Raw genomic sequence first — 26,843 nt, 5'->3', positions numbered from 1 at the left:
CAATTTTTGAACTAATTTTTTTATTCTTAAAATCTCTTCCCCATAATCTGGTTAGGATACCTACCAAGTTTGAGAAATACCCTCAAATTTGGTGGGTAGGTAAACTATATATATGTTAAATAAAAGTCAATTAATTAAATATATATAAAAATAATTTCTTATATACGTAATAAATTATAATTGCATTAAAATATTTCTTATCATAATTAAACACGCCAAATATTTTATGGAAGAAACTGTTGGGCTTAGAACTCTTTATTTTTGATAATTTAAAGAATGTAACTTGGGGGGGAAAACGTTCCTGTAAGAATACACTCGAAATCCCTATCATTGCTATATGCAGTTTTGGTTGGTTTGACATGCATCTTTCACGGGGTGCTGCCAAATGCTATTTACTGTTTGTGCATTCAAGTTAGGAGAGGTAACTTATTTTAATGGTTTATATTGAATTGATTGTTAATATCTTCTGAACGAATTAAAAAAAAAATGTAAAGAAAATAAACATTTTATTGAACTGACTCTAAATGACGGTACGCAAGTTAAATAAAATTCCACTTACAGACACTGAAGTTGCAGCATATGACATTCTCCTGCCCCTACCGCGCATGAGCAATGCTTGATTCCATTTCTTTTTCACTAAGGCTATCACCTACAAATCAACAGAAACAAAAAAAAAAAAGAAAGAAAGAAAATAAAAACATAAGATAATAGAAAGGCTAAGCTAAGTGTGTTTAATATTCGATTTTAGAAAAAAAATGCAACTAAATAAATATAAATTCATGCAAAAAGATATTACCGAGTTCAATAGTCAATAAATTATAACACACGTTATCTGATAACTTGAATTTATATAAATGCTAGTGTGAAAGTGAATAGGTGTGTTTGTATATATGTAATTTTTACATAATTTTAGAAAAATATTACTATGTTTTTAAAAAATTTAATAAATATTAATTTGTATTTTATTTTATATATATATATATCTGCTTACTTGGAAAATGGAGTAAAAATCAGGTTTAAAATAGCTTGGTTTCTTTAACATATATTACCCAAAGTAAAAAACTTTCTATATATAATATATATATTTAATATCACTTAATTACATTCTAAAATAATTAAGTGTTTTTGAAGTAAATCGACTTCATTATATTAAATCTGATTTAAAGCATGTCAAACCACTAAAATAATATCAGCTAAGAATTTTGATGTAACTGAAAAATGGTTAAATTAAAATTGAAAATTCTGTTACTTTATCACATTCATTACTAATATTTCAGGATGATAGCTTCCGTGTTATATAATCGCAACAGAAAAGCCCTTCTTTTCCTCCGACTGCGCTTATTCGTGAAGTCAGCAAAAATTTAATTTACTAAAATATTGATCTGCATGAATCATCAGACATAAAAATAATTCCATAGTACTGATTCCATATGTGATTAATATATGTGATTAATGTTTAATTAACACCTTTTCAGAAATTAGATCGTATATGTAGATTCATGTTCACTTGGATAAAACGTAAATAGAGGGGAGGAGGGATGAAGGATTCATCCAATCCAATACCTGTGGAGGGTAATGGATGGCAATGCTGTAGCCAATGAAGTTCTATAACTGAGGCTCGGCTATTGCTGTTACCCTCCTGCCATGATCAGAGCTTTAATAGCTCAATAACACCTTATTCCTACACTGCCCTCTACAGATAACGGGGAAGATGAAAAGCATTCTTGCTTCGCCCCTTTAAGCCAGTTCTTATAAGGTAAACGTAAATAGATTTTTTTGGTCGACATGGAGATGCGGTGATTAATACCCTTGGAGGGTAATCGATGGCAATGATGTAGCCAATGAAGTTCTAACTGAGGCTCGGCTATTGCTGTTACCCTCCTGCCATGATCAGAGCTTTAATAGCCCAATAACACCTTATCCCTACGCTGTCCTCTACAGATAACGGGGAAGATGAAAAGCATTCTTGCTTCACCCCTTTAAGCCAGTCCTTATAAGGATAAAACGTAAATAAATAAATAAATATATAGTATGAAGTCGGTCGTATGTAAAATGATCTTATACATTCATAATACTCATACAAATAAATTATGCTTGTTGACAATTTTAAGCCTTCAGAAAAGGCGTTAGGTGATTTTTTATGGCAATTTTACATCCTTTATATGTTTCAGAATCACTAATCTAATGGAATAGTTATAAAGACATCGAAAATTATTGCAATTAGAGAGTAACTAGACCTTATAAGAATATTTTTTTAAAAAAAAGCTTTTTGGAGCATTTATATGAATACCACCCACGAAGTCACAAACCTACTGTCCGACAACAGATGCGAGACCCCTCGATATTTCTGCGTATGACAGAAGGAGGAGAATCCATTCCGATATAAAGCACGTGATTTCGCGTGTTGGTGACGACTTCGTACATCGCCTTATTCCTTTCTCCCCTTCAACCTGAATTGATTCTTCTTGGGAATCTGCCAGCCGGGGGTCTCGCATCTGTGGTCGGACATATATATTTTTATAAATACGTAAATAAAAAATACATAAGTGAAATTCTGTTTTATATTATTTATTACTCAGATACACTCTACAGAATAATGCGACAAAAAAGGCGAAGTGATACAGTTCACCATTTGGATTTGCACACATTAAATCTGAAGTTTTTTCCCATGTGAGATTTTTAGCAAAAGACTTGGTTTCACCTCTACCTTTAAAGCTTATCCCAAATATTTGAGGAACTTTATTGTAGATTCTAAAGATTCCACATTAGTGCTGTTCTAGTAAGGCTCGCTAATTACATTTATGTTTTCATTTCTAACTTTTTGTTCTTCAACCCATCATTCCCTTAGGACAGGTAGAGTCCTCTGATTAGGGATCACGACGAATTGCTGCATCCTGCAAGGGCAAGTATTTTTTTTTTTTGCTGCAGAACTGCGCGTTCAGGGGGACGTTTTTTATCAGCCTCCTCTGACAAAAAAAAAAAAAAAAAAAAAAAAAAAAAAAAAAAAAAAAAAAAACCGTTTCCAGGAGAAAATATCGTCTAACCGTATGAGACGGGCTAACTCACCATTTGAAAAGACAACATGGGTTCCTCACGTTATAGACCGGGTTCGCACATGGGTCTTTCTTAACAAAGGGCTCATCTATACCAACCAAGCGATGGAGGCTATTTCTAATTTTATAATACACGTATTATGTATAGTATATCTACTTATAAAATTGCATACAGTGAGTGTATGCTTAGTATGAATAATTGGGACAGAAAAAATCGCGATAGAAATTTCACGATCAGAGAGGAGAGAAATGGAGGACCATCCCCCGTCTTATAAAATTTTCTGAATTTTGCTTTATATTGCTATTGTAATGGTACAATATATGGATATTCCAATAAAGAATTTTTTTTAATGTGTTCATGGAAATGGTCTTTGCATCCATAGCACTAGGCTACCCGAAGAAAGACCATTCCAAGTTCGATTGTAGTCTCTGACTAGAGGAATGTTTTCTAGTCCTTTCTACTAACACTACTGATATTATTATAAAATAATTCATAAACCAACCTTGAAACCATTAATGAAAATCCGAAATGATAAATAAGGAATGGCTTTATTTGATATCAAATGCTTCAGTAGAAGCATCCGATGCCACATTACACGATCTTCCGATGCTTTCTGTTCTTGCAGTTTTTCTATATCCTTCATAGGTATATATTTGTGGGCATCTTTTTTTCGAGACTAGACTAATTTGGGAAGGTAAATAAATATATTTTTTTAATTTCCCAAGAATTTGTTAGATTCAGCTTTATCAGCTGAGGGTGCTTCCCTATGAATTAGTTGATTTGCTCCCTATTTTATTCTTTAACGCCTAAACACTTATAATTTGCTTTAAATTCGAATATGCAACTTTTTTTCTTTCAGATCAGAAAACATGGTGCGCATCTTCTCACAGATAATTTCTGCTAACACTTCTATTTTTTTCGCATCTCTTATCAAGCCAGTTGAACAGTTTGCTTGCGTTAGAGAATTACAAGCAAGCGGATAAGACCACGATTTTGTTTTAATTGGATGTCATGTTAAGCAGAACCACATTAAGCCCCGCCCACTGTAATCATCAATCCAACCATCTTCAAGAAATAAAAAGGTTTCTTTTAAAGGGCAGATGTATTTCATTGCCAGACGTGCGACCAACCTGTTTGTGGAAGTTTGGAAGGCTTTCGAAGTGTTTCATGTAACTCTTAGTCCATCCATTGTACAAATACTTGGGATGTCTTACCATAGATGCGAGAACCCCGGCTGGCAGGTTGCCAAGGGTCAATTCGTGAAGGGGAGAAAAGAATAAATCGATGTACGAATTCGTCACCAACACGCGAAATCACGTGCTTTATACGTAAATTTTTCCAACTGTTGTACAAGCAAAATAGTTATCACTTTAAAAACTAGAATTTTCATAAAATAAATGCTAATTTCCTGACATCTAATAATAAACACATCCCTCGAAACACATTGATTACCCTATTATCGAAATGGATTCGTCTTCTTCTGCACATAAAAGAAGACGAAGTGTCGAGATGCCTCGCATCTGTGGTAACGCAGAACGTAGGTTAAATCTGTTTTATGTTATTTATTAATTATCATGTCTTACGTTCCTATACGTTAAGTTAACATCATAGTGAATGTAATGATATGTTATTTATTAATTATTATTATCATGTCTTACGTTCCTATATGTACGTCAAGTTAACATCATAGTGAATGTAATGATAATGATATTCAATTCAATCGAAATTTGAAGTCAAGATCAAAAGACTAGGATTAATCTTTCAGGTTGCTTTGTCGAAAGTATAATATTTAATAATTATTGAATAATTTATGAAACTAGGTGTATAATATATTTTTTTAATTATTAAGAGATTTAAAGTTAATTTATCTTTTGTTAAAACTGCTCAATATTATTTAATAAAATATTTTAATTTTAATAAAATTTCTTCAATTCTTTAAAATTAATTTTCCAGTTCTTTGTCTTAAAGTCATCCGAAACTTTAACATCTGTTTTGTTTAGTAAGCATTACTTGTACTTGAAAAATCCGAGGTAAAAAATAGTTCAGATGTTTCTTTTATAGTACGCTTACTATTTAGGCAAAGGACTTATATAAAAGTAAAAATAATACCAATAGAATATTTTAAAAAAAATATTTAAAAAAATATTTAACTCGAGGAGGATTTTCATTGGTCCTGTCTGGCATCACATGACTACTTGATACAGATTTGGAACATCTTGCAGGTAAAATTATCACAATAAGGATCAGTCTTATTTATTTTTTTTCCGTACTTTCTCTGCCTATGGAAATCATCTACTATCTATTTTTTATTATTTTAGGATAACTCCGATAAATTTTTAAAGCTAGAAAGAGCATCAAAACTATACTGTGGTTTCTTGCTGATCAACAGATTTTTAATCAGTAAAAATTATGCATAATTGTAGGAATTGATATTTGTTTGTCAACTCAACTATTATGTAAGATTTCATTTTAGATCTTGAACATGTTTGACTGCTAGAAGTTTTCAGGCTTGTTCTTTGCAAATCAGACGCTCATGTGAATTGCTTTGCTCTAGCAGTAATAAATATATATACATTTTAAAAATACATTTCAATGTCCTTACTGTGCGTTCTCCATGTTTTGGTATTATCTGGCCACACCAGCTGACAATAATAAAATATTTTCCACTCATCATCATCATCATCATCATCACAATTACACTCTGCTATGTTTAACGAAAGACATTAATCAGATAATTATGTCGATAGATGGCGCCACTACTTAACCTCGTTAATTAACGTAAATCTCCATTTATATCCAGAAATAACATTTCAAAGTTTCTAGTACAGATTTCAGGTGCAATCATAAGAAACACATACATTCAACGTGTTTATAACATTCGTATCCTTGAAAGGTCACGGTTATGGAAATATTTTTCCAAACGGAACACTTCCTTATGAGAAATGTCACAAGCTTCATGAACTTTACCCTGTCAAACATTTGTTCATTAGAAGGAATTCTGCATTTTGTCTTTTCCGGTAATAATCGCTGACATCCTCTTTACACAGCGGTAGGTGTGCTTGTGGCTAACAAGGAAGGACGTTGCATTAGCAGTTGTTTAGATATAAAGTTACTTATGCATCTGATTACCTCTCCGTTGAAGAAGCAGAACAGCAGCGCCACACACAGTCCCTGTGGGAGAAAAAAAAAAAAAAGAATTTTAGTAAACAGAATATGGCAAGAAATTGACAGTTTATTCATAGTATAGATTAAAATTTAATAGATACAGATATGGTGAGTGTTTTTAATATGTATTGTAAAATGTAAAACGTGGAAGGTTTTTTTTTTAAAAAAAAAAGGAAAGAGTAAAAAATAAAAAACAGAAAATAGAAAATTTTAAAAATTAATATTAAAACAGGTGAAAAGGAAATGGAAAAGAAATTAGATGAAATATCAAAAATTAAATATAAACATAATTATTACAAATAAATACAAAAATAAATGAAAAGTAAACAATTAAATATAAAAATGAATCAAAAGTCGAAAATTAAATATAAGATTTAATGAAAGAAGGGGAAAATTCAAGAAAAACTAAAGAGCAAAATTAAATAAAGGAAAAAAGGGGGGAAATGTAAACAAAGTAAATACTTTTTCTTTCTTTCTTTTTTTTTTAATAATTGGAAGCTTAAAATGGGAAATCTCTTAGAATTTTTAAAATTTCCTTAACTTGGTTTTTATTTTATTTTCTTGTTTAAATATAAAACTAAATTTCAGTACTTTTTAAAAATGCAATGAATAAAAAATTCTTAAATGTTTTAATGTTTAAAGCTGTCATATCAGTTGTTTTTTCTTCAATAAGAAAATTTAAAAAACAAAATATTATGGTTGGTGTATACTAGTGAACTTTAGGTTTAAAATCCCACATATTTACCTGGAAAGAAGTCACAATGGCCGAAATAGTTTCATACACCCTCTCTCCCGAAGTCTTGGGTTCGGGACGGAATGGTGTAACAACGTAATGGAGACCAAGAAGAGGGATGAGGATGAGAGTGGCTCGTACTGCTTTCCTAAGGGAACAATAAAGACGATTTATAAAATATCGTTCATTAATTTATCAAAATGAATTGATAAATTACCGTAATTACATTAGTGGTCTGACAGTCCAGTGTTTCTATTTAAGATTTATGAATTTTTTATTGTAAAAATATGACGTTAATTACTGCTTGGTTGATTTCTCAGACAGCCATAATGTTGAGCTATTTGGGAGGTTAATGATTGGAGGAGTGGCGAGAAACATTGATAAAGTTTAAATAACAAACTAATACAACTTGGTATTTCAGGAAATGTAAATCAATCGAAGCTTCCTACAACTGTAAGTCAATTTTATTAAGGACCTGATTGATATTGTTTGTCCAGTTTATTCGAGTCAATTATGTCCTCCATTCTAACATGAGAGGTGTACCACCAAAAAAGATATACCATCCCTATCATCAACCTTATCAGTTGCCAAATGATTTAGGATATCAACAATTCTTGTAATACGCCATTATATAATCCTTGTTCCTCAAGTACTTCGATATGTTTCTGACCGACGTTGACATATGCCCATGTAAGACCACTTATTAGGTTTTTCTGTGACCACAGCTCATTCGAATTTGTCCCTTTGGGACAACTTCGAATACTATACATTGTTACCACAGAATGATCAACAAATATAGTTACTCACAGATAATATTCTTATCTATACAAATCTATAGATTACACAGATATTTTAGATATTATTAATCATTAAATAATGATCATATCGATAGCATTATATATTATCGCAAGATATTAATAATACCCTTTTAGCCTTACCTTGTTTGATGAGTATCAGGAGAATTCACAGCCCTCAGTTTGGTAACTAAAACCCTTACAATGTTCACTAAGAACACGAAATTGAGCTGCACAAAATAATAACAAGAAGTGTTAAAGAAATTCAATGAGTTTAAACTTATGTAGTGTTCAGATTCATTAGTACCTATACACTTATACATAAAAAGAAACTGAAGTTGCTCTTTTGTAATTATTATTATTATTATTATTATTATTATTATTAAAAAAATCAGCTAACGCCTTTTTATTCCCGTATATGGGAGTAGGCGAGGCCATTTAGCCCTGTCTAACTTTTGGAGACTGAGTGGGCAGTTCAATTTCCACTGGTACCCAATCAGAGATAGATGGCCCAAGGCTATCACTAATTAAGCGGTACGCAGTGAACAGAGACGGCTCGAATGTGCCGCCATCTCGTGGTCCCTAACCCTAACACAATATATTTAATGTCTGAAATAATGTGGGTTCTACGGTCGATTTTCTTGAGTTTACGGGACGAAAAACCCGAGTTTAAGGGAGAAAAAACCCGCTTGCCCGTGCCAGAGATCAACTAACTCAGGAACCGGTCGAAAAAAGGCTTAGAAAAATTTCCTCTAGTCGCCGACTAGACTCGAAACCAAGTCTTCCTTCGTGCGGCCAACGCCGTGGTGTGCTTATTAACTTAAAAACCTTTTTATTTAAAATGTATTGTTATTATTATTTTAAAATACGATAGAATCTTTACTCTAGTAAACTAGAGTAAAGATTCTATCCGAGACATACATTTCTCACACAGGTGTACAAACAATTTCGTGATGCGTACTCTAATTGCGGACACGTGACTAATGTTTCAATATATCAGGTTATGTTTAATCAAATCCACCGTCTTCAAACCTTCGCTTCAGCTTTTTCCGTGAAACATTCGAAACAATTATATGTAGGAGATCACTACCTCCAATTTCATAGCTTTTTTCACTTCTTGTGTACCTTTCTCGAAATACGTAGATTACCTTATGGAAATCAAAATTTTAATCCAAACTTCGAAAAGTGCATGTTTTCAACAAATATCCTCCTTCAAAATTATTTAAATAAAGACCAAAATTCATTTATTTGGTGTACTTACATTATTCAAAATTAAAAGTGAATATTTAAAAAATATTATGATTAATTAGTTTAATTTTAATTTTATAATTAATTTTTAAATATGTATTTATCTTAAAATTTAAATATTAAATTATCCCACAAAATAGCGAATTCTGTATGCTGTTTAACATTCGTTTCCAGTTTCAGACATAAAAGTGTTTATTTTATGAATGATAAATGCACGTAAACACAAGAAAGATATTTCAGTCTGGAAATAGCAGACCATCCTCAGTGGTATTGCAAGAACAGTTTAAAAAAAAAAAAAAGAAGCTAGAATACTAACAATAGATCGTTAAAAATAGAACACTCCTCGTGATGTTATATCACTAAGTATGAAACGGAATATTTTGAAGTAGCGACATGATTGGAAAAAAAAAAATTTTAAATATTAATGAGTAATCATTGATTAGACTTTCCCAGATTTTTGATATAGATATACAGTCATTACGATTTAGGTTGGGACGATGGAGCAAGACCTCCACGCTTTCCTTGAACAAACGTTCAAACCTATAACGGGATCTGTGCAAGAGGCGAGTCCTGGACCAAAGGATGTTGTGGTTAGTTTCAATCCCGTGCTGAGCCAATCCAGACTTTTCAGGTTTGTTGTGAAGAATGGAGGATTGATGTTCTTGGATTCTTTTTTCAAGAGAGGAGATTAGAGGAGCGTGGAGGCCTTGCTCCATCGTCCCAACCCGAATCGTAATGACTGTATATCTATATCAAAAATCTGGGAAAGTCTAATCAAGTTTACTCATTAATTAATGAGTAAACTTGATTAAGACATGATTTAAAAAAATTTTTTTTAATCATGTCTCTACTTCAAAATATTCCGTTTTGAAGTAGAGACATGATATATATACTTAATATATAGACAAAATATATATAGAGAGACAAAATTTATATAGACAAAATATATACTTAGCGATATAACATCACGCGGCTTGTTCTATTTTAAACACGCTATTGTTAATATTCTAGCTTGTATTTTTTATAACTGTTCTTGTAATACCAGTGAGGTGAGGATGGTCTGCTATTTCCAGACCGAAATATCTGGTTAATTAAATATCTTTCTTGTGTTTACGTGCATTTATCATTCAGTCTTATGTCACAAGTATCCTTAAAACAGCAAATGTTTATTTTATATATTCCACTGTCACCACTATGTGGCGCTGGAATAGTAACAGCACCACGTAGTGGTGAATCTACAAGAAGAATCGGTGAAGATATAAAGAAATTAGTAATTACTGAGTACGAAAAAATTTCAGACTAAATAAAATAATAAATATCTAAATATTTCCATTACACATGGGGTGGGGAGAAAAATTTCTGTTGATTTCAAAATATTTCTTTTAAGTTCATCATATCATCTGTATACGATTTCCGATCTATTCCAGAAATTGTTCCCAACGCTGTTTGCACCTTAATGTGAATCTTAGCTACCTTTCTTATTGTTACCCCTCTACTATTGAACTATGGTAGACTCACGACCTCGTTCCACGTGCTCAACAATGCGGATAGATCCAGAATCCCTTCAAATAACAGTGACCCATTTTTAATTTAATATAATGACAATTGTATCTAAATAATGTTAGTTAGTAATATAAATATAACAACTAAAAAGAGGAAACTTACCAACATGGATATACAAACTGGCCCAGAAATGATCCATGAGTATATGCTGTCATCCATCCAACAGCTTACGAGTCGTGAAAAAAAAAAAAAAAGGCCCAGTTAGTTTTCATAAATGTGCTGGCATGACTTTTGCTGTCTTTATAAAAAAAAAAAAATTAAAAATAAAATAAACTTGATTTTTATAATTAGGAATGTAGCTTACTTTCATTATGGATAGAATTAATATAAAAACTGCTTAACAAGTGGCATACATCTTTATGTGTATTTTAAGGTAAATTTATGGGATATAAATTCTATTTTAAGAATTATACAAGTGTCACACTGCCAACAGCACACTTCTGTTCGGGATCGCTGTACTATTCGCATAAATTGATAAATTCTACCTACTAATAAACCAATATATATTAAATCATAAAATATCCTAAGAATATTCTGCAAACAATCTTTCGACTCTAGATTAAAGTGAATTTAAAGATAGTACGAAACAGACTTATTACATTTTTCAAAAAAAAAAAAAAAAAACTTTCAAGGAAAACAACATAAAACATTTTGCTATTCGAAGTGATGCATTGAAATACACACTGCGCGCCCATTAAATAACGAGACAAATTCGTATAAATAGAAATAAAGTTACATATTTAAGGAGAGTTCAGAGTGAAGTGTGTAAGCAGACGTATTTTTGTTTTTGTTATATGATAGTAAGAATGTATTCTCTTTAACGTTGATCATACATTTAGAATAATGTATATTCATCATTTTCCGATATTTTTCAATGTACCTTCATAATATACAGAATACTGCAATATTATATTATAACTATTGTTCTAATTTGGTATCATTACTATCTTCCTATCAACCATTTTGTTAATGTGATTTTGCTACTGATACCACTGGTGTCACCCCCCCCCGTCCAATTTTTCTCATAACGTCCATATCTGTAGTCTCCCATCTTTGTTCAACTGCTTTATTTATAATCTAATTCTCACTTCAAACTGGTTTGAACGCAGTCAAACAGAAATATAGTTTTTTTTCCTTCCTCCAGGAAACGTTTTTGCATATTTAATCTCACAACTGAAATCTATAGTATCCTAATCCCGATAGGAATAAAACGAATCAGAGAGGCTAGGTTCTTCATTGAGAATTTGTTGACGATTTATTTGTTTGCTGATTTATTTACCGATTTTCATAGCGAATTTTTAACAGCCGATGATGTTATGATATCGTCTGCACAAAGTAAAAACTCTCTTTAGCATCTCCGATTTGATTTTGATATGTGATCCATCTTGATGACGAATGGCAGTGGAAATGATGTGCATCTTGCATTACACATGATTTAACATTTTTTAAATGATCTTTCTGTAGCCTCCTTCAGTTTGTTGCTGACTTCCAACTATTTAAGAGTATTGGCTATATACAGCTTTGTATTATGTCCCATTCCAGTGGTGACTCGTGGCTTGAAATCGTGGGGGTGCTGCAACTTTCGAAATATACATACACACTGTAAGTACAGTGTGTATGTCTATTACCATGGTTAGTGTGTACACATAAATCAAATCACTAACTGGTTAACCGAAAACGGCATATATATAAACCCTGGAAAAACAAAGCTAATGATATTCAAAAATCCCCAAACCCTGCCCATAGAAACTAAATATCTCACTATCAAACATTCATCCTCCTATACACAAAGTGCAGAACCTAAAATCACAACCATCACACAGGTGAAAACAACACGCTATCTTGAACTTCACTTCGATGCTGATCAAAGTTGGAATAGCCATACAAACTATCTACATACCAAGCTTAGGATAATAGCAAGCAAACTATACAGATTAAAAGATATTGCCCTAACCCACATAAAAATACTAATCTATAAAGCATTATGTGAAAACATTTTAAGATACGCAATCACATCATACGCATTCTGCGCAGACTACAGACTTAACAGGCTACAATGGTTGCAAGATAAAATGATAAAACTGATATTCTGGGAACAACCTACTCTTATGCAGGAAGCACGGACAAAACACAAAATATTTAAGATGAAGTACTTATGCCACTACACAGTCATGTTAAAACATTACTACAGCCCAACATATAGAGTAACCAGAACAACATATCAAATAACAAGACCACAGTCAACAAACTACATAACATATAAGTACAACAATCACCACGGCAAAGCCACCCGAAACTTCCACGTACCTGACATGATAAACAAACTGCCGTTCGACAACAAAAACCTAGGAACATACAGAGAGCTGAAACAGGCACTATATAAATATTATAGCGAGAATGAAAATTAGAGCAATCCTGTTTCTCTCTCCCCCACCACACATGCACACACACACACACACAAACCTATGACAAACCCCCCCCCCTCTCAAAAACTATCACTACAAGAACACAAAGAAACAAACACACCATGTCTAAATCCAACCCTATTTGCACAAAAAAAAAGAAAAAAAAAAGTTAAACTGTAATAGCAGTCGAAGTCTTCCAAGCACGTACCAACAAACAGTAAAATCAACACTTGGCTTGTGACCAGTATAGGAACATAACCATGAAACCACCATCATCTATTATCTTCCTCAGATAAGTTCTGCTAAGCTTCGAGGAAGAAAATTATTAACTTGCAAGTATCTGTTATACACAATTGTAATGCGTTATAAATATTATATATATATAATTACTACAGCAACTATGTATGCAATTCATCTGAGACATAAAAAAAATAATAAATAAATAAATAAATAAATATAATAAATAAATTATTACTATTATTATTATTATTATAATTATGTATATTCTAAATTCAAAAATTCTATATAATCCTTATTGTAAATATTGTAAATATTATTATTGTATGTAATTTATACTGAGACATAATAAAATGTTTTAAAAAATATATTATTATTATTATTATTATTATTATTATTATTATTATTATTATTATTATTATTATTATTATTATTATTAAATGAAAAATATCTATTTGGCTACTTAAATAAACAGAGAGGGCGCTGTGTAGGCATACGAACGGTTGCATGGTTGTATCGCTGGTCCCGTTTTTATAGTTTTAATGTGGTTCTAACTCCTGTTTTCAATTTAAAAGTGTCATAAAGTAACTCTACTTGTCACGCTGAAGACAGTGACATATAATTTACCGAAATCGGCCAAGTGGAATCCAAAATATGAGTGTGCTAAAAATTGAAGCGTACACCGCGGTTGCTAACGAGTATAGAACAAAGGACGTCGCCATCTTTGCAGAAACCCTCAGCCTCGAAATCATTAATACCATGAATACACAGCATCCCATAATACTAAATGCTATTTACAGGCCACCAAACCTAAACATGATAAAATTCTTGCACGAACTCAATTGCTGGCTTTCAAGCAAGAAATATGCTCAACGGAACACCTAATGATAATTGGCGACATAAACATAAATATTGCAAATGAAAACCAGAACAACACTGTACAATACCTAGACACACTATCCATGTATAATCTAATACCAATAATAACAACATGTACTGGAGAAGAAATATTCAGAAATACTATCACTGCCTCCTGTCTAGATCATATAAACGCCCGAGCACCACCAAACAGTTACACTGCATCAGTCATAAAGTGCAAAGTAGCAGACCATTACTTCACCGCTCTAAACCTGCACACCAAGACAATGTCCATGCAATGTCCCCCAGAAGAAAATCGACAAAAAATAATAATAAACGAAGAAATATTCAACCACGAAATAAGAAAAACAGACTGGGAACACCTGCCTTCAGATTCAGCAGATACTTTATATAACAACATTAAACTCACACTGGAGGAAATATATAAGAAAGCTACAAAAAAAGTCCGAATTCGTTCAAAAACAACACAAAATCCTTGGATAACACAAAACTTAATCCTAGAAATACACAGAAAGGACGCTTTATGGAAAGAATTAAAGCGGTATCCAAATAACACAGCTTTAAAAACTGAATATAAAATAACAAGGAATCGCCTTACAACACAAATCATAAATGCAAAAAGAAGCTACTACAGAGACAAACTAACCTCCGCACAAAACAACATGAAACAAACCATCTCATCTGATCAATGAGATGCTAGATTTTGTTCCCAACACCACCGCCTCCGAAACCATAAAACGCAGCTTCATGAAAGACGCAAAACCTATCCAACAACTAGCAAATAACTTTAACTAATACTTTGCAGACTACATCCACGAATTTCACAGAAATATTCCCCAATTACAAAACGAGACCCTCCACTTGGACCGCAATCAAAACAGACATTATGGTTCCCAACCATAAAAGAATCAGAACTTCTCTCAGCAATACATCAAATCAAACCAAACAAAGGCCCATGAATAGATGGTATCAGACCTAAAGATATAAAGCAACATGCAACTAATTTAAGTCCTATCCTACTAAAACTAATAAATAAAATATTTAAAACAGGACAGATACCAAGTGTGCTAAAGACCGTCATAATCACACCCATATACAAACAAGGAAAAAGAAATTTAATCAGCAATTACAGACCCATTATTATTATTATTATTATCATCATCATGACGCACTAAAATGTGCTATATTTTCTCGCTTGAGACTATTTAAACAAAAAAAACGTTTTGTGACTTCTAAACAAACGTATAACATGGTGTTAATGCTGGTGGGGGAAAAGGACTTTTATTTAATCATATGGAATTAATTATATATATATATATATATATATATATATTTAAACTATTAATTGTTTTGTATAATACTTTTCTGAGCGTTTCAAAATAAACAAATAAAAATTATATTTATATTATTCATTTAAAAATTTTATAATACACGAATTATAATATTAAGTAATTTAAATATAAATAATATATTAAATAAACTGATAGGATGTGATCTTGATTAATCGACCGTGAAATGCGGTGATTAATACCCTTGGAGGGTAACGAATGGCAATGCTGTAGCCATTGAAGTTCTAACTGAGGCTCAGCTATTGCTGTTACCCTCCTGCCATGATCAGAGCTTTAATAGCTCAATAACGCCTTATTCCTACACTGTCCTCTACAGATAACGGGGAAGATGAAAAGCATTCTTGCTTCGCCCCTTTAAGCCAGTCCTTTTAAGGACATATTTATAATGAGTAGATAATAAGAGTCCATTTTAGGACTTCCAGGGTAACGAATGGCAATGATGTAGCCAATGAAGTTTTAACTGAGGCTCAGCTATTGCCCGTTACTTAGCCGTGACTAGAGCTTTTAGCTCAATAAAACCCCTTCCACACACAGATTTTCTTCATTCAGATGACGGGATAAAGAGTCAAGGACTCAGTCCATCGCCCAGTTCTTTTAAGAACATATTTATAAGATTGGGGAGGTTGTTATAATCGACCGTGAGATGCGGTGATTAAAACCCTTGGAGGGTAATGGATGGCAATGCTGTAGCCAATGAAGTCTTAACTGAGGGTTATCTATTGCTGTTACCCTCCTGCCATGATCAGAGCCGTATAGCTCAATAACACCTTATCCCTACACTGTCCTCTACAGATAACGGGGAAGATGAAAACCATTCTTGCTTCGCCCCTTTAAGCCAGTCCTTATATAAGGACATATTTATAAATGAAAGGAAAAAAGTCCTTTTTTCCTTTCATTCGGCCATTAGTCCAAGGTAACTAATGGCAATGCTGTAGCCAATGAAGTTTTAATTGAGGCTCGGCTATTGCCGTTACCCAGCCATGACTAGAGCTTTTTAGCTCGATAACACTCCATTAAAACAGATTTTCTTCATTCAGATGACGAGATAAATTGTCACCATTACCGCTCCCGTTCAAGCCAACCTGCTCCCAGAAGAGATTCTAAAGCTCATCCAGCAAAAACAGGATCAAACGCCGTTACCATACAACACTGTCCCCCCCCAGGAAAGACAAGAGCTAAACAGGGCAACAAACCTAGTCCGATATGCGAATAAAGATCACAAGAACCAGCTGTGGGAGAGGAAGCTAAGCTCCTTAAACACCGAAGACAACTCATTGTGGAAAATGACTAAAGCCCTTCGCAGCGACCTCCCCGACATTCAACCAATCCACGGAGAAAGGGGAATAGCCTACCGAGACGACGAGAAAGCAGTAGCCTTTGCGGACGCCCTGGAACTGCAATTCAGGCCAAACTATGCGCATGCGGACTTGCACTTCATTGAAAAAGTGCACTCTATCAAACCAGCAGCCAAGAAAACACAAGCTATGCTACACCAAATCATCAAGAGCCTCAACAACAGAAAGGCTCCAGGTCCTGACGAGATTTCAAACCAAACCAAAAAGCACTCCCCCATAAAACAGTTATGCATCTAGTGGCTATCATCTACGCGATACTAAGACTCAACTACTTCCTCACTGGCTGGAAGCAGGCAGATGTAATCCTCATCCACAAACCAGGAAAAGCACCTCAATTCCCCCAGAATTACAGACCTATCAGCCTTCTATCAAATCTGGGAAAAATCGCGGAAAAGATAATTCTGAACCACCTACAAAACGAAACGGACAAGATCGACCTAATCCCAAAAGAACAAATCGGATTTTGCAAAGGCCACTGCACTACCCAACAGGTCCACAGACTTATAGAATTCATAACTACTGGATACAACATGCAGGTGCAATCTTCCTGGATGTGGCGAAAGCCTTTGACAAAGTATAGCTGCAAAATACCCAATAAACCTCGCCAAAATCATAGAATCCTACCTGAAAGACCGAACATTTCAAGTTAAGCTACGTGGCCTGAGATCCTCCATGAGAAGCATCACAGCAGGTGTTCCACAAGGCGTTCCTATCGCCGCTACTCTTCAACATTTTCATCTCAGACGTACCAAGCACAGCATCAATCACCATGGCTTTCTATGCAGACGACATGGCAATACTGACCAGATCACTCAGGCCACACTAAGCCATACAACGACTACAAGACGCAGCAACAAATCTTGAAGAATGATTTCAGAAATGGAGGATAGATGTCAACGCCGATAAGAGCACGGCCATACTTTTTACAAGAAGGAAAGCAACCCACCACGGAGCAGTCACGATGTTCAACACTGATATTCCATGGCAAAAAGAAGTAAAATACCTGGGAATCAAACTGGATAATCGACTCAACTTCAACCCCCACATCTCACATGCCTGCAACAAAGCCAATTCAGCAATAGCTGAACTCTACCCTCTACTCAACCGGAGAAGCAAAGTCAGTACAGAAAACAAACTAACAATATACAAAACAATCATCAGATCCATACTAGCATATGAATCGCCGGCATGGAACCACACCTCCCCCAGCAACTTCAAAATACTACAGGTACTACAAAATAAATGCCTCCGAATGATCTTTGACGCCCCGTGGTTTGTTAGGAATGCTCTCCTCCACCAAGATGGAAACATGCTAGACATACATACGTATCTCAACCAGACTGCTACTAAGTACTTCGCCCAGGCATTACTCCATCCCAACCTACGTTTTCGAGATTCATCAAATTATGATGAAAACGACAGATGGAGACACAAACGCCCGAAGGCAGCGCTGATCATCGTTTCAAACGATTCTACACACCCTAATTCGGGCGAGCCAGGCGCTCAAAAATTTCTCTCTAATAATAATCACAATCTAGTGACGAAGGGATGAAAATCCAAGGGATTGACGTCAACAACATATTTATTGCAAATGTATATGATATGCTTGTCTTTCATAACATACTAGTTCTAACAAGCAATCCCTAAAATAAAATGTATTAAGCGAAAAAAATCGCCTAAATTGTTGATAATAGATAATATAAAATGCTTATGATACTTAAAAAAAAAATCTTGGCTGCAGCATAATTTTTGGGAAACGTAAACTACGATATATTAGTAGAGTGTGGTAAAATGACCTTAGCCTAAGGTATTTTATTTTGTTATTTTTATATATTTTATTTAATCTTGAAACTCTCTAGATCTAGACCAATTATGGAACCCTTTCAATCCACTTCAGGCCTCTAGTGGGTGTTTTTAGTTTAGTTTCAACGACCAGCAAAAATATACATTGCTCATAACATATACGTTTATCATAACAGATAAATCAAAATAGTCATATAAAGGGGTTCAATAATCTGTATCTGTAGAAATACAAGATCATAATAATATATATATATATATATATATATATATATATATATATATATATATATATATATATATATATATATATATATAATATTCATCAAAGCTTGATTTGCTTCCTCAGTCTTAAGAAAAGGCTGGTTATATTCCACTAATTCGGGCCCTACCCAAGGGCCTATGAGTTGTGGAAATACTTTCTGAAAATGAAAGCTGTGCCGAACAAAGCGGCCTTTTGCAGCTGCCCAATTTTTAATCCATCTAACTCGAGTGCTTCTAGATGTTTTGTCTATATATATTTTTTTTCTTATATATATTTATTTATTTAAAAAATAGATTTAATGACTTAAACCGAGATAACTTATAAAGTTTAATGAGAATAATACAACTAGGTTCGGCTTATAACAGCCTTCCTCAGGTATACATTAAAGGAAGAGAATAGTAATAAACATTGAAGTATCTAAAAAACTGGGAATCACAGGTAAAAATTGCAACACATAATTGAAACAAAAAACGTTGTATTTTTTAAGTTGTTCTAACTGGCGCGCTATTGTTTATTGCGTGTGTGCGTGCAGGCTCTCGTGAACGCCAATATCGAATAACTGCAGCATGGCTATCTGGGATGTTATAACTCAAATTGTTGTTTAAGTGGACAGGATTCAGAAGGATTTCCCTTGATTCTACGATTTTCCTCTCAAACTCATCATCACATCGAAAGATATTTTCTGATCTATCCCAGCAAACGGAGTGGCTTTGTTGATCATCATTAGGATTATTTGAAAAAAGAACATGACTGGATAACGCAGTTGCGTGAGATCTTTTGTAAGAGATGTCTCTCTTATGCTCTTCTATACGTTGTTCAATAGATTTGTTGGTTTGTCCAAAATAAGGGATATTGCAATCACACCATAATTTATATACACCTGGATATTTTAGGTTGTGATGAGGAGGCTTTGGATGGGTGATTAGAGAACGGATTTTTGGAAGTGTGGTGAAGAACGTCTTGATGTTATATTTTTTAAGGACTTTTGCTAATTTGTTAGAGAATGTGCTAATGTATGGGATGGAGATGCTACCTTTAAAATTATTATTAATTTCTGTGGTGCACTGCCTAGGAGGATCCAGAAGAAATTTCTTAATCGTTTTTTTGGGGTATCCATTTTGTTTAAAGATAAGAGAGAGGTGATTTATTTCTTTTTGTAGTTCATCTGGTTCATTCAAGAGAGAGCGTGCTCTGTGTCCTGAGGTAGATATAGTTCCAAGCTTCTGTGGTGGGAAATGATGAGAAAGATTATGCAGATATCTATTGGTATGAGTAGGTTTCCTGTATATAGAGATTTTTAATCTTTCAGAGCATCGAGTAATTATTACATCCAGGAAAGGTAAGGAGTTATTTTGTTCTAGATCAGCAGTAAATTTTATATTAGGATGTTGGTTGTTAAGATGACGAAGAAAATCTATGACAGATGCGCGTCCGTGACTACATATAATGAAATTATCATCAACATAACGTTTCCAAAGTAAAATTTACTTTGAGATTTAAAATTTAATTTCGGTTTAATATATATATATATATATATATATATTTTTTTTTTTCTAATACATAACAGATACTATAAAGAATACATGGACATACTATAATGTCTGATCAGGAAAGGAATTCCTCACAGCGCCATAGATACAGATTAAGATGACTGGAATACCTGAAAAAATAAAATAAATAAATAAATATATCTCACTTCAAATTCTGTTAGTTTGCTTTTCCAAGATCTTAAATATTCGTTAGTTTAATGTTAGACTAAGCTAGTGATCAAACTAATGCATTTATGTTATGATTCTATCAAAAATATATATTGGAATTATTAACCCTTATTTATACATCAATACAGTACTCAGTTTGTACTAACACTTCAATGAAAACTTCTCTGCTTCTTACACAGACAATTAAGTGATTGTATTTTGTAAAAAAAATAAATAAATCGGCTGTGACTTACCCCACCCGACTACATAAAACCATTTCATTATCTTATCTTCGGCTACAAAAGCCACAACAAGAAGAGTGTGTAGGTAGAGGCCCTCACAAAACATCCAGAAGTAATTTGATACAAGAAAATAATGAACTAGGATGTGGAGAACTTGACAAGCTGGCTAGATTAAAAGAAAAAGAGAGAGGGAAAAAAATTACCTAAAGTGAGTAAGTGATGATAGTTAATAAAGTGAGAGAAAAAAAGGGGGAAAAAAAAAATATATATATATATACTGTATATATAATCTAAGCTTTTCAGTGTAGTATAAAGCATACCTTATTATTCATGAGAACATTTGGTTTTTGTACCACTTCTTTGTTCCATATAATCCACATGATGTTATTGATAATGAAGGAAACAAACAGATTCTTGTGTATTGTAATGCGAGTACATTGCAAAGATCTAAGACAAAATTAAATAATAATTATCAATTAAAATACGTCTTCTTTTTATTTTAAATTATATTAATTCTTTGAAATTTTATAAAAAAAAATTAGAATTTCTTCGTACACCCATTTACAATATTAAGATAAATATTATAACAAAGATTTGACAAAACAATGTACAAATATGGAGCGGACTGTCAATCCAATACCCTTGGAGGGTAATGGATGGCAATGCTGTAGCTAATGAAGTTCTAACTGAGGATCGGTTATTGCTGTTATTACCCTCCTGTCATGATCAGAGCTTTAATAGCTCAATAACACTTTATCTCTACACTGTCCTCTACAGATAACGGGGAAGATGAAAAGCATTCTTGCTTCGCCCCTTTAAGCCAGTCCTTATAAGGATAAGGAATGTACAAATATATATATATATACAAATACTGCATTGCCATTTGTTACCCTGGAAGTCCTAAAAAGGGCTTTCGGCTTACCTTGTAACTCAAATAACTCAAACTCTTCTTTATCTTGCTTCACCCTTCTGGCCAATGATGTTATGTTATGTACAAATACAAAGAAGAGTTTGAGTTACAAGGTAAGCCTAAAGCCATTTTTAGGACTTCCAGGGTAACAAATGGTAATGCAATAGCCAATGAAGGTTTAACTGAGGCTCGGCTATTGCCGTTACCCAGCCATGACTAGAGCTTTTAGCTCAATATCATCCCATCCACGCAGATTTTCTTCATTCAGATGACGGGATAAAGAGTCAAGGACTTATTCCATGGCCCAGTTTCTTTTTAGAACTTTTATTTAATGTACAAAGAAGAATTCGGATTTTGTGCGAACTGTATATACTTTGACATTCCCGATACGTGATTGGGAATGCTTGAATGAATGTTATATAGTCTTTTATCACGGCTGAGATATAGTAAAATGTGATTTAAGAAGTGTTTGATTAGTTAATTTACTAGTAGATAATTGTTTTGCTACCATAATACCAGACGGTTTATTTTTCAAAGAGGTTTACCCAGGTAAGTAAACTGAATTTACAAGGGCGATACGCTAGGCCTACTGCCGTTAGTATCGCCATTGTTTCATATACTGTACTCGATAAACAAGTGTCTATTTATTATTGTGATAAGGGCAAGGTATGTCCTGCCCCACAGAACAAAGTTTGGGACTAACCATGGAGGCACCATATGAAGAACTTAATTTCAAAGAACTTCTGGCTACTTTCAAACATGTAGGCAACCTCATGCACACTGAATGGCCAGGAAAAGTCGTGATTCATCAAATAAAAGAGATTGATACAGATAACTCTCAACTCTCACAACTTATTCCCAGTATCCATCAAGATAGAACCAGCGTAATAGAAACAACTGCTGATGATAATTTCCTTGCAGATCACAGTGATTATCAGGAGGGTTGCGCTCGCAAAACTGCAGCCTCTGGACCACCCAAAGCGGATCGAATGGAAGAAGATGGTCCTGTCCCGGACTCTCCTACCTCCTCAAGGGAAAAGATACCTCCGATTATTCTGCGAGAAAAGAAAAAAAAATGGATGTCCCTAAGGACTATGATGTCCAATCTAAGATTTCATACAGTCAAGCGAAGAATGTCACAGATGGTATTAAAATCCAACCTAGGTCAGTAATGGATTATCGAAGGTTAACTGTTGAATTAAATGCAAAGGTATACAGCATTTAATTCACACCATTTCACTAGGATCAGAGAAAAACCTCAAGGTAGTGATTAGAGGTGATTCGGAAGACGTATCCACAGAAGAAGTGGCTGCGGATCTACATCAGCAAGACCTACCACCCGTTAAGTTCAGCATAATGACCAAAAAAAGACAAGACTCCAATGCCACTGGTTCTAGTAGAGATCAGTCAAGCTCATAAGCACACCACAGATGGATGTCAGGTCATATACGACCTAACATCCATCTGTGGACTCAAATTTACTATAGAATCACTAAAAAAAAAGGGTTTCAACAGGGCAATGCCATAGATGTCAAAGGTTTGCCCACGCCCAGAAAATGCGCAAGGCTGAATTGAAATGTTTAAAATGTGGGGTCGCCCACCCAACAAATACATGCACTAAACCAAAATTTACCCCGGCTAAATGTGCCAATTGTGGCGGTCCTCACACTGCTAACTACAAAGGATGCGCTCACGATCAAAGAAATCGAAAATCAGAAGTAGAAACATTTTCTTCCTCACTCAGCACACCTACGTCAGAGATTACTTCACACCCTCCTGAAGATATAAAGGGTCAGACGCCCATCTGCCGAAGCCAGAGGTTCCCAAAAGAGCAACTCCGCAAAGAGTCTAGGACATATGCGGATGTAACCTGTCCTAAACAGTCATCCCGGGAACAGCCAACACCACATACAAATCTGACAGCTATCATTATCTCTTCTCTCGCAAATATGCTGTTGGATTTTAGCAGATCCAACCCTTCGCCAAGTTCTACTAATAGATTTCTAAAGGATACACAAGCCATTATCTCAGCGCTCGCCAATGGACATAAATAAATTAAAATCAGATTCTTTGCAGATCATAGCATGAAATGCGAACGGCCTAAGGGATAAGATCTTGGAGCTCCAGGAGTTTGCCCAAAGACATCAGCCGGATCTACTCTTGCTAAGTGAAACCCATATGCGACCATCAGATAATACCAAAATTAATGGATACCAGCTGTATAGAACAGACAGATTATCCTGCAGAGGCGGTGGCACTGCTATTTACATAAAGAATTACATCAATCATCACTCTATAAATGTTCCACCCACTATTAATCTCGAGATTACAGGAATGGAGATTCCCACGTGTTCGGTGGGCAACCTAATGATTTACGCAGTTTATAATCCTCCACAAAAAAAACATTACTCTTCTCAGATCTGAATTCTGTACTGGTCAACAGGGAGCCTGTCATCATGGCCGGCGACTTTAATGCTAAGCACCCTACCTGGAATAGCCGTTCCACCAATAAAAATGGTCACATCCTAGCTAACTACTCAGGATCTAACAATGTGGTTGTGGCAGGTCCCACAGTGCCTACTCATCACAGCACATACGGACGGGCTGATGTTTTAGACATAACTATCCTACAGAATGTAAGACTCCAGTACAGTTTAGTGACACTTAATGATCTATCATCTGATCACAATCCCAGTCTATGAAAGCTGGGAAACCAGGACAATCTGTCTCCCCCCTCCCCACTCATATATACCTTGGGATAAGCTATCCAAGGTATTCCCAAAATATATTGGTCCTGTGTCGTTGATCAATTCCATAAAGGAAATTGAAACAGCTATACAGGATCTAACTAAACAAATCAACACAGCCGTTGCAGCAGTTTCTATTTCCACAACTACTTGCAGACCTAACCATTTGCCAGAAGATATCATGAACTTGATCATAGAGAAGAACAGGGCAAGAAAAAGATATCACAACACTCACTCGAGCATCTGAAGATAAACGAATCTTAAATAGACTCAACTCTGAAGTAAGAGATGCCCTCGCAGCGCACAGAAGTCAAATATGGGAAGAAAAATTGACTTCCATTTCTCCTGACAACCACGCCATATGGAATCTAATCAGAAACATCAAGAACAAAAACAAACTTTCTTCCCCCTTCTCCAAACAGATCTTGACCTTATCCATACTGATGCAGACAAAGCCGAAGCGATAGCAAAAACTCTAGAAAAGCAATGTAAACCCACTTATGACCATCTCGACTTCAATCACATATAAGATCCATCGACATGTTAGATCTCCGCTCAAATCTTCTGTCACATGCTCTAGTCAAATTGCACCCGCATCACCTGCAGAAATATATGACAGAATAAAAAGGTTCCTGGACTGACGGAATCACCATCAAGGTGATAAAACTACTACCTCGCACAGCTATTGTACATCTGACTAACATAATAAACTCCATCCTACACTACAAATATTTCCCTTCCCACTGGAAGCTGGCGGACATAATCCCAATCCATAAAACAGGAAAAGATCCGCGATTACCTCAAAGTTACAGACCTATCAGCCTTATCTCTAATCTGAGCAAAATTGCTGAGAAAGTTATTCTCACCAGACTCCAAGAATCAGTATGCAAGCTAAACATTCTTCCTGAGGAGCAGTTTGGGTTCCGTCAATTACACAGCACCACACAACAGATTTTCAGAATTGTGGAATATGTCACCACGGGATTTAACTAGTGTCAATGCACTGGGGCTGTTTTACTTGACATAGCCATTGGACAAAGTTTGGCATTATGGCTTGCTATACAAAACGATAACATCCGGAATACCATTGGAAGTGGTTCATCTGATCAATCAGATCATACCTCCATGATAAGAGCATGCAAGTTAAGTTAAATGGCACACTCTCAACTAAAAAACGCATCATAGCTGGAGTCCCACAAGGATCCCTACTGGCGCCGACTCTCTTCTCCATATCTATCAATCAAAGTCATCTATCAAAGCCCTATATGCAAATGATACAACAATATTAACCAGATCTTTAAAGCCGCACCTAGCAATAAAAAAACTGCAGGAAGATCTACTGCTAATCGAACAATACTTCGCGAAATGGCGACTTCAAGTAAATCCCCAGAAGAGCGTAGCCGTGCTATTCGCCAGAAGAACAATGCTTCCTACTGGAGACGTCCTCTTGTTCAACACAAAAATTCCATGGCAAACCGAGATCAAATATCTTGGCGTATTGCTGGACAGAAAGTTGACCTTCAGCTCTAATATCAAAACTCTATGTCTAAAGACGTCAATTGCACAGTTCTATCCACTAATCAACAGGAACAGCAAATTGAGCACCAGAATCAAGCTACTTATATAATGATGATTCGTCCTATACTCATCTACGCTTCTGCAGCTTGGAGCCATACTGCTGATACCAATATCCTAAAATTACAACTTGTGCAAAATAAATGTCTCAGAATGATCCTCAAAGCACCATGGTTCGTATGCACTGTGCAACTTCATCGGGACATAAATATCCCCTACATTTACACCTTCATGCAGACTATAGCAACTAAGTTTTTCTGAAAAGCATCTGTGCATCCTAGTAATCTAATTCAACTAGCGGCAAATTACGACCCAACAGACTACTCCAAGCACAAACGTCCAAAAGCTATTTTAAACCCAAACTCCAATGACTAATCCTTAGGGCGAGCCACAGGCTTTTCCCACTCACAGTTTTCCACATCAGATAGCGGGGAATATGAAAAGCATCTGCATTTCATTTAAATATGCCAGTAATGTTGACAGTTGACATGTACAAAGAATTAATAACTAGCTTAATTTAATGTGATATGTTTGAGGAAAATATTGTACAAAGTAATGCTAATTATCATAAGAAATAAAAGGATTGAATATTACATTTGAGGAGAGAGGATTAGGCTGGTAATATGTCCTTTTTTTAATGCATTTTGTATGGGATGATTAACATTTCAGAAACCTCTTTGAATTTTTGGATATAATTATTAGGCAATATAGACCATTTCGGTCTGCTGCAATACATTTGAGGATCTTTATTTGTTATGTGAAAGGCTAGACCTGACATGTGTTCTAAAATTACTTTTCGCCCTTATTTACAGGTTTCGTTGCTAG

At 34.6% G+C, this 26,843-nt stretch overlaps 1 protein-coding gene across 2 annotated transcripts in view; it reads right to left on the bottom strand.

Annotated features, from left to right (window-relative positions):
• The window catches only part of LOC150099991 (calcitonin gene-related peptide type 1 receptor-like), a 321,303-nt gene that overhangs the window by 22,660 nt on the left and 271,800 nt on the right, over positions 1-26,843 (bottom strand). For both annotated transcript variants that reach the window (XM_090402325.1, XM_090402324.1), the window contains exons 11-18: positions 21,107-21,233; positions 20,799-20,952; positions 20,441-20,507; positions 10,660-10,723; positions 7,891-7,976; positions 6,965-7,100; positions 6,184-6,225; positions 560-649 (exon numbers count right to left, since the gene is read on the bottom strand). In XM_090402325.1, the coding sequence (XP_090258451.1) occupies positions 560-649; positions 6,184-6,225; positions 6,965-7,100; positions 7,891-7,976; positions 10,660-10,723; positions 20,441-20,507; positions 20,799-20,952; positions 21,107-21,233 (766 nt within the window). The remainder of the gene's footprint in view (positions 1-559; positions 650-6,183; positions 6,226-6,964; positions 7,101-7,890; positions 7,977-10,659; positions 10,724-20,440; positions 20,508-20,798; positions 20,953-21,106; positions 21,234-26,843) is intronic.

The sequence above is a fragment of the Typopeltis vanoorti genome, chromosome 13 (assembly GCF_054136105.1).
Source record: "Typopeltis vanoorti isolate ZY-2024b chromosome 13, IOZ_Tvanoo_1.0, whole genome shotgun sequence".
Taxonomy (NCBI): domain Eukaryota; kingdom Metazoa; phylum Arthropoda; class Arachnida; order Uropygi; family Thelyphonidae; genus Typopeltis; species Typopeltis vanoorti.
The sequence above is the reverse complement of the archived record's forward strand: the minus strand, read 5'-3'. Positions and strand labels throughout refer to the sequence as shown.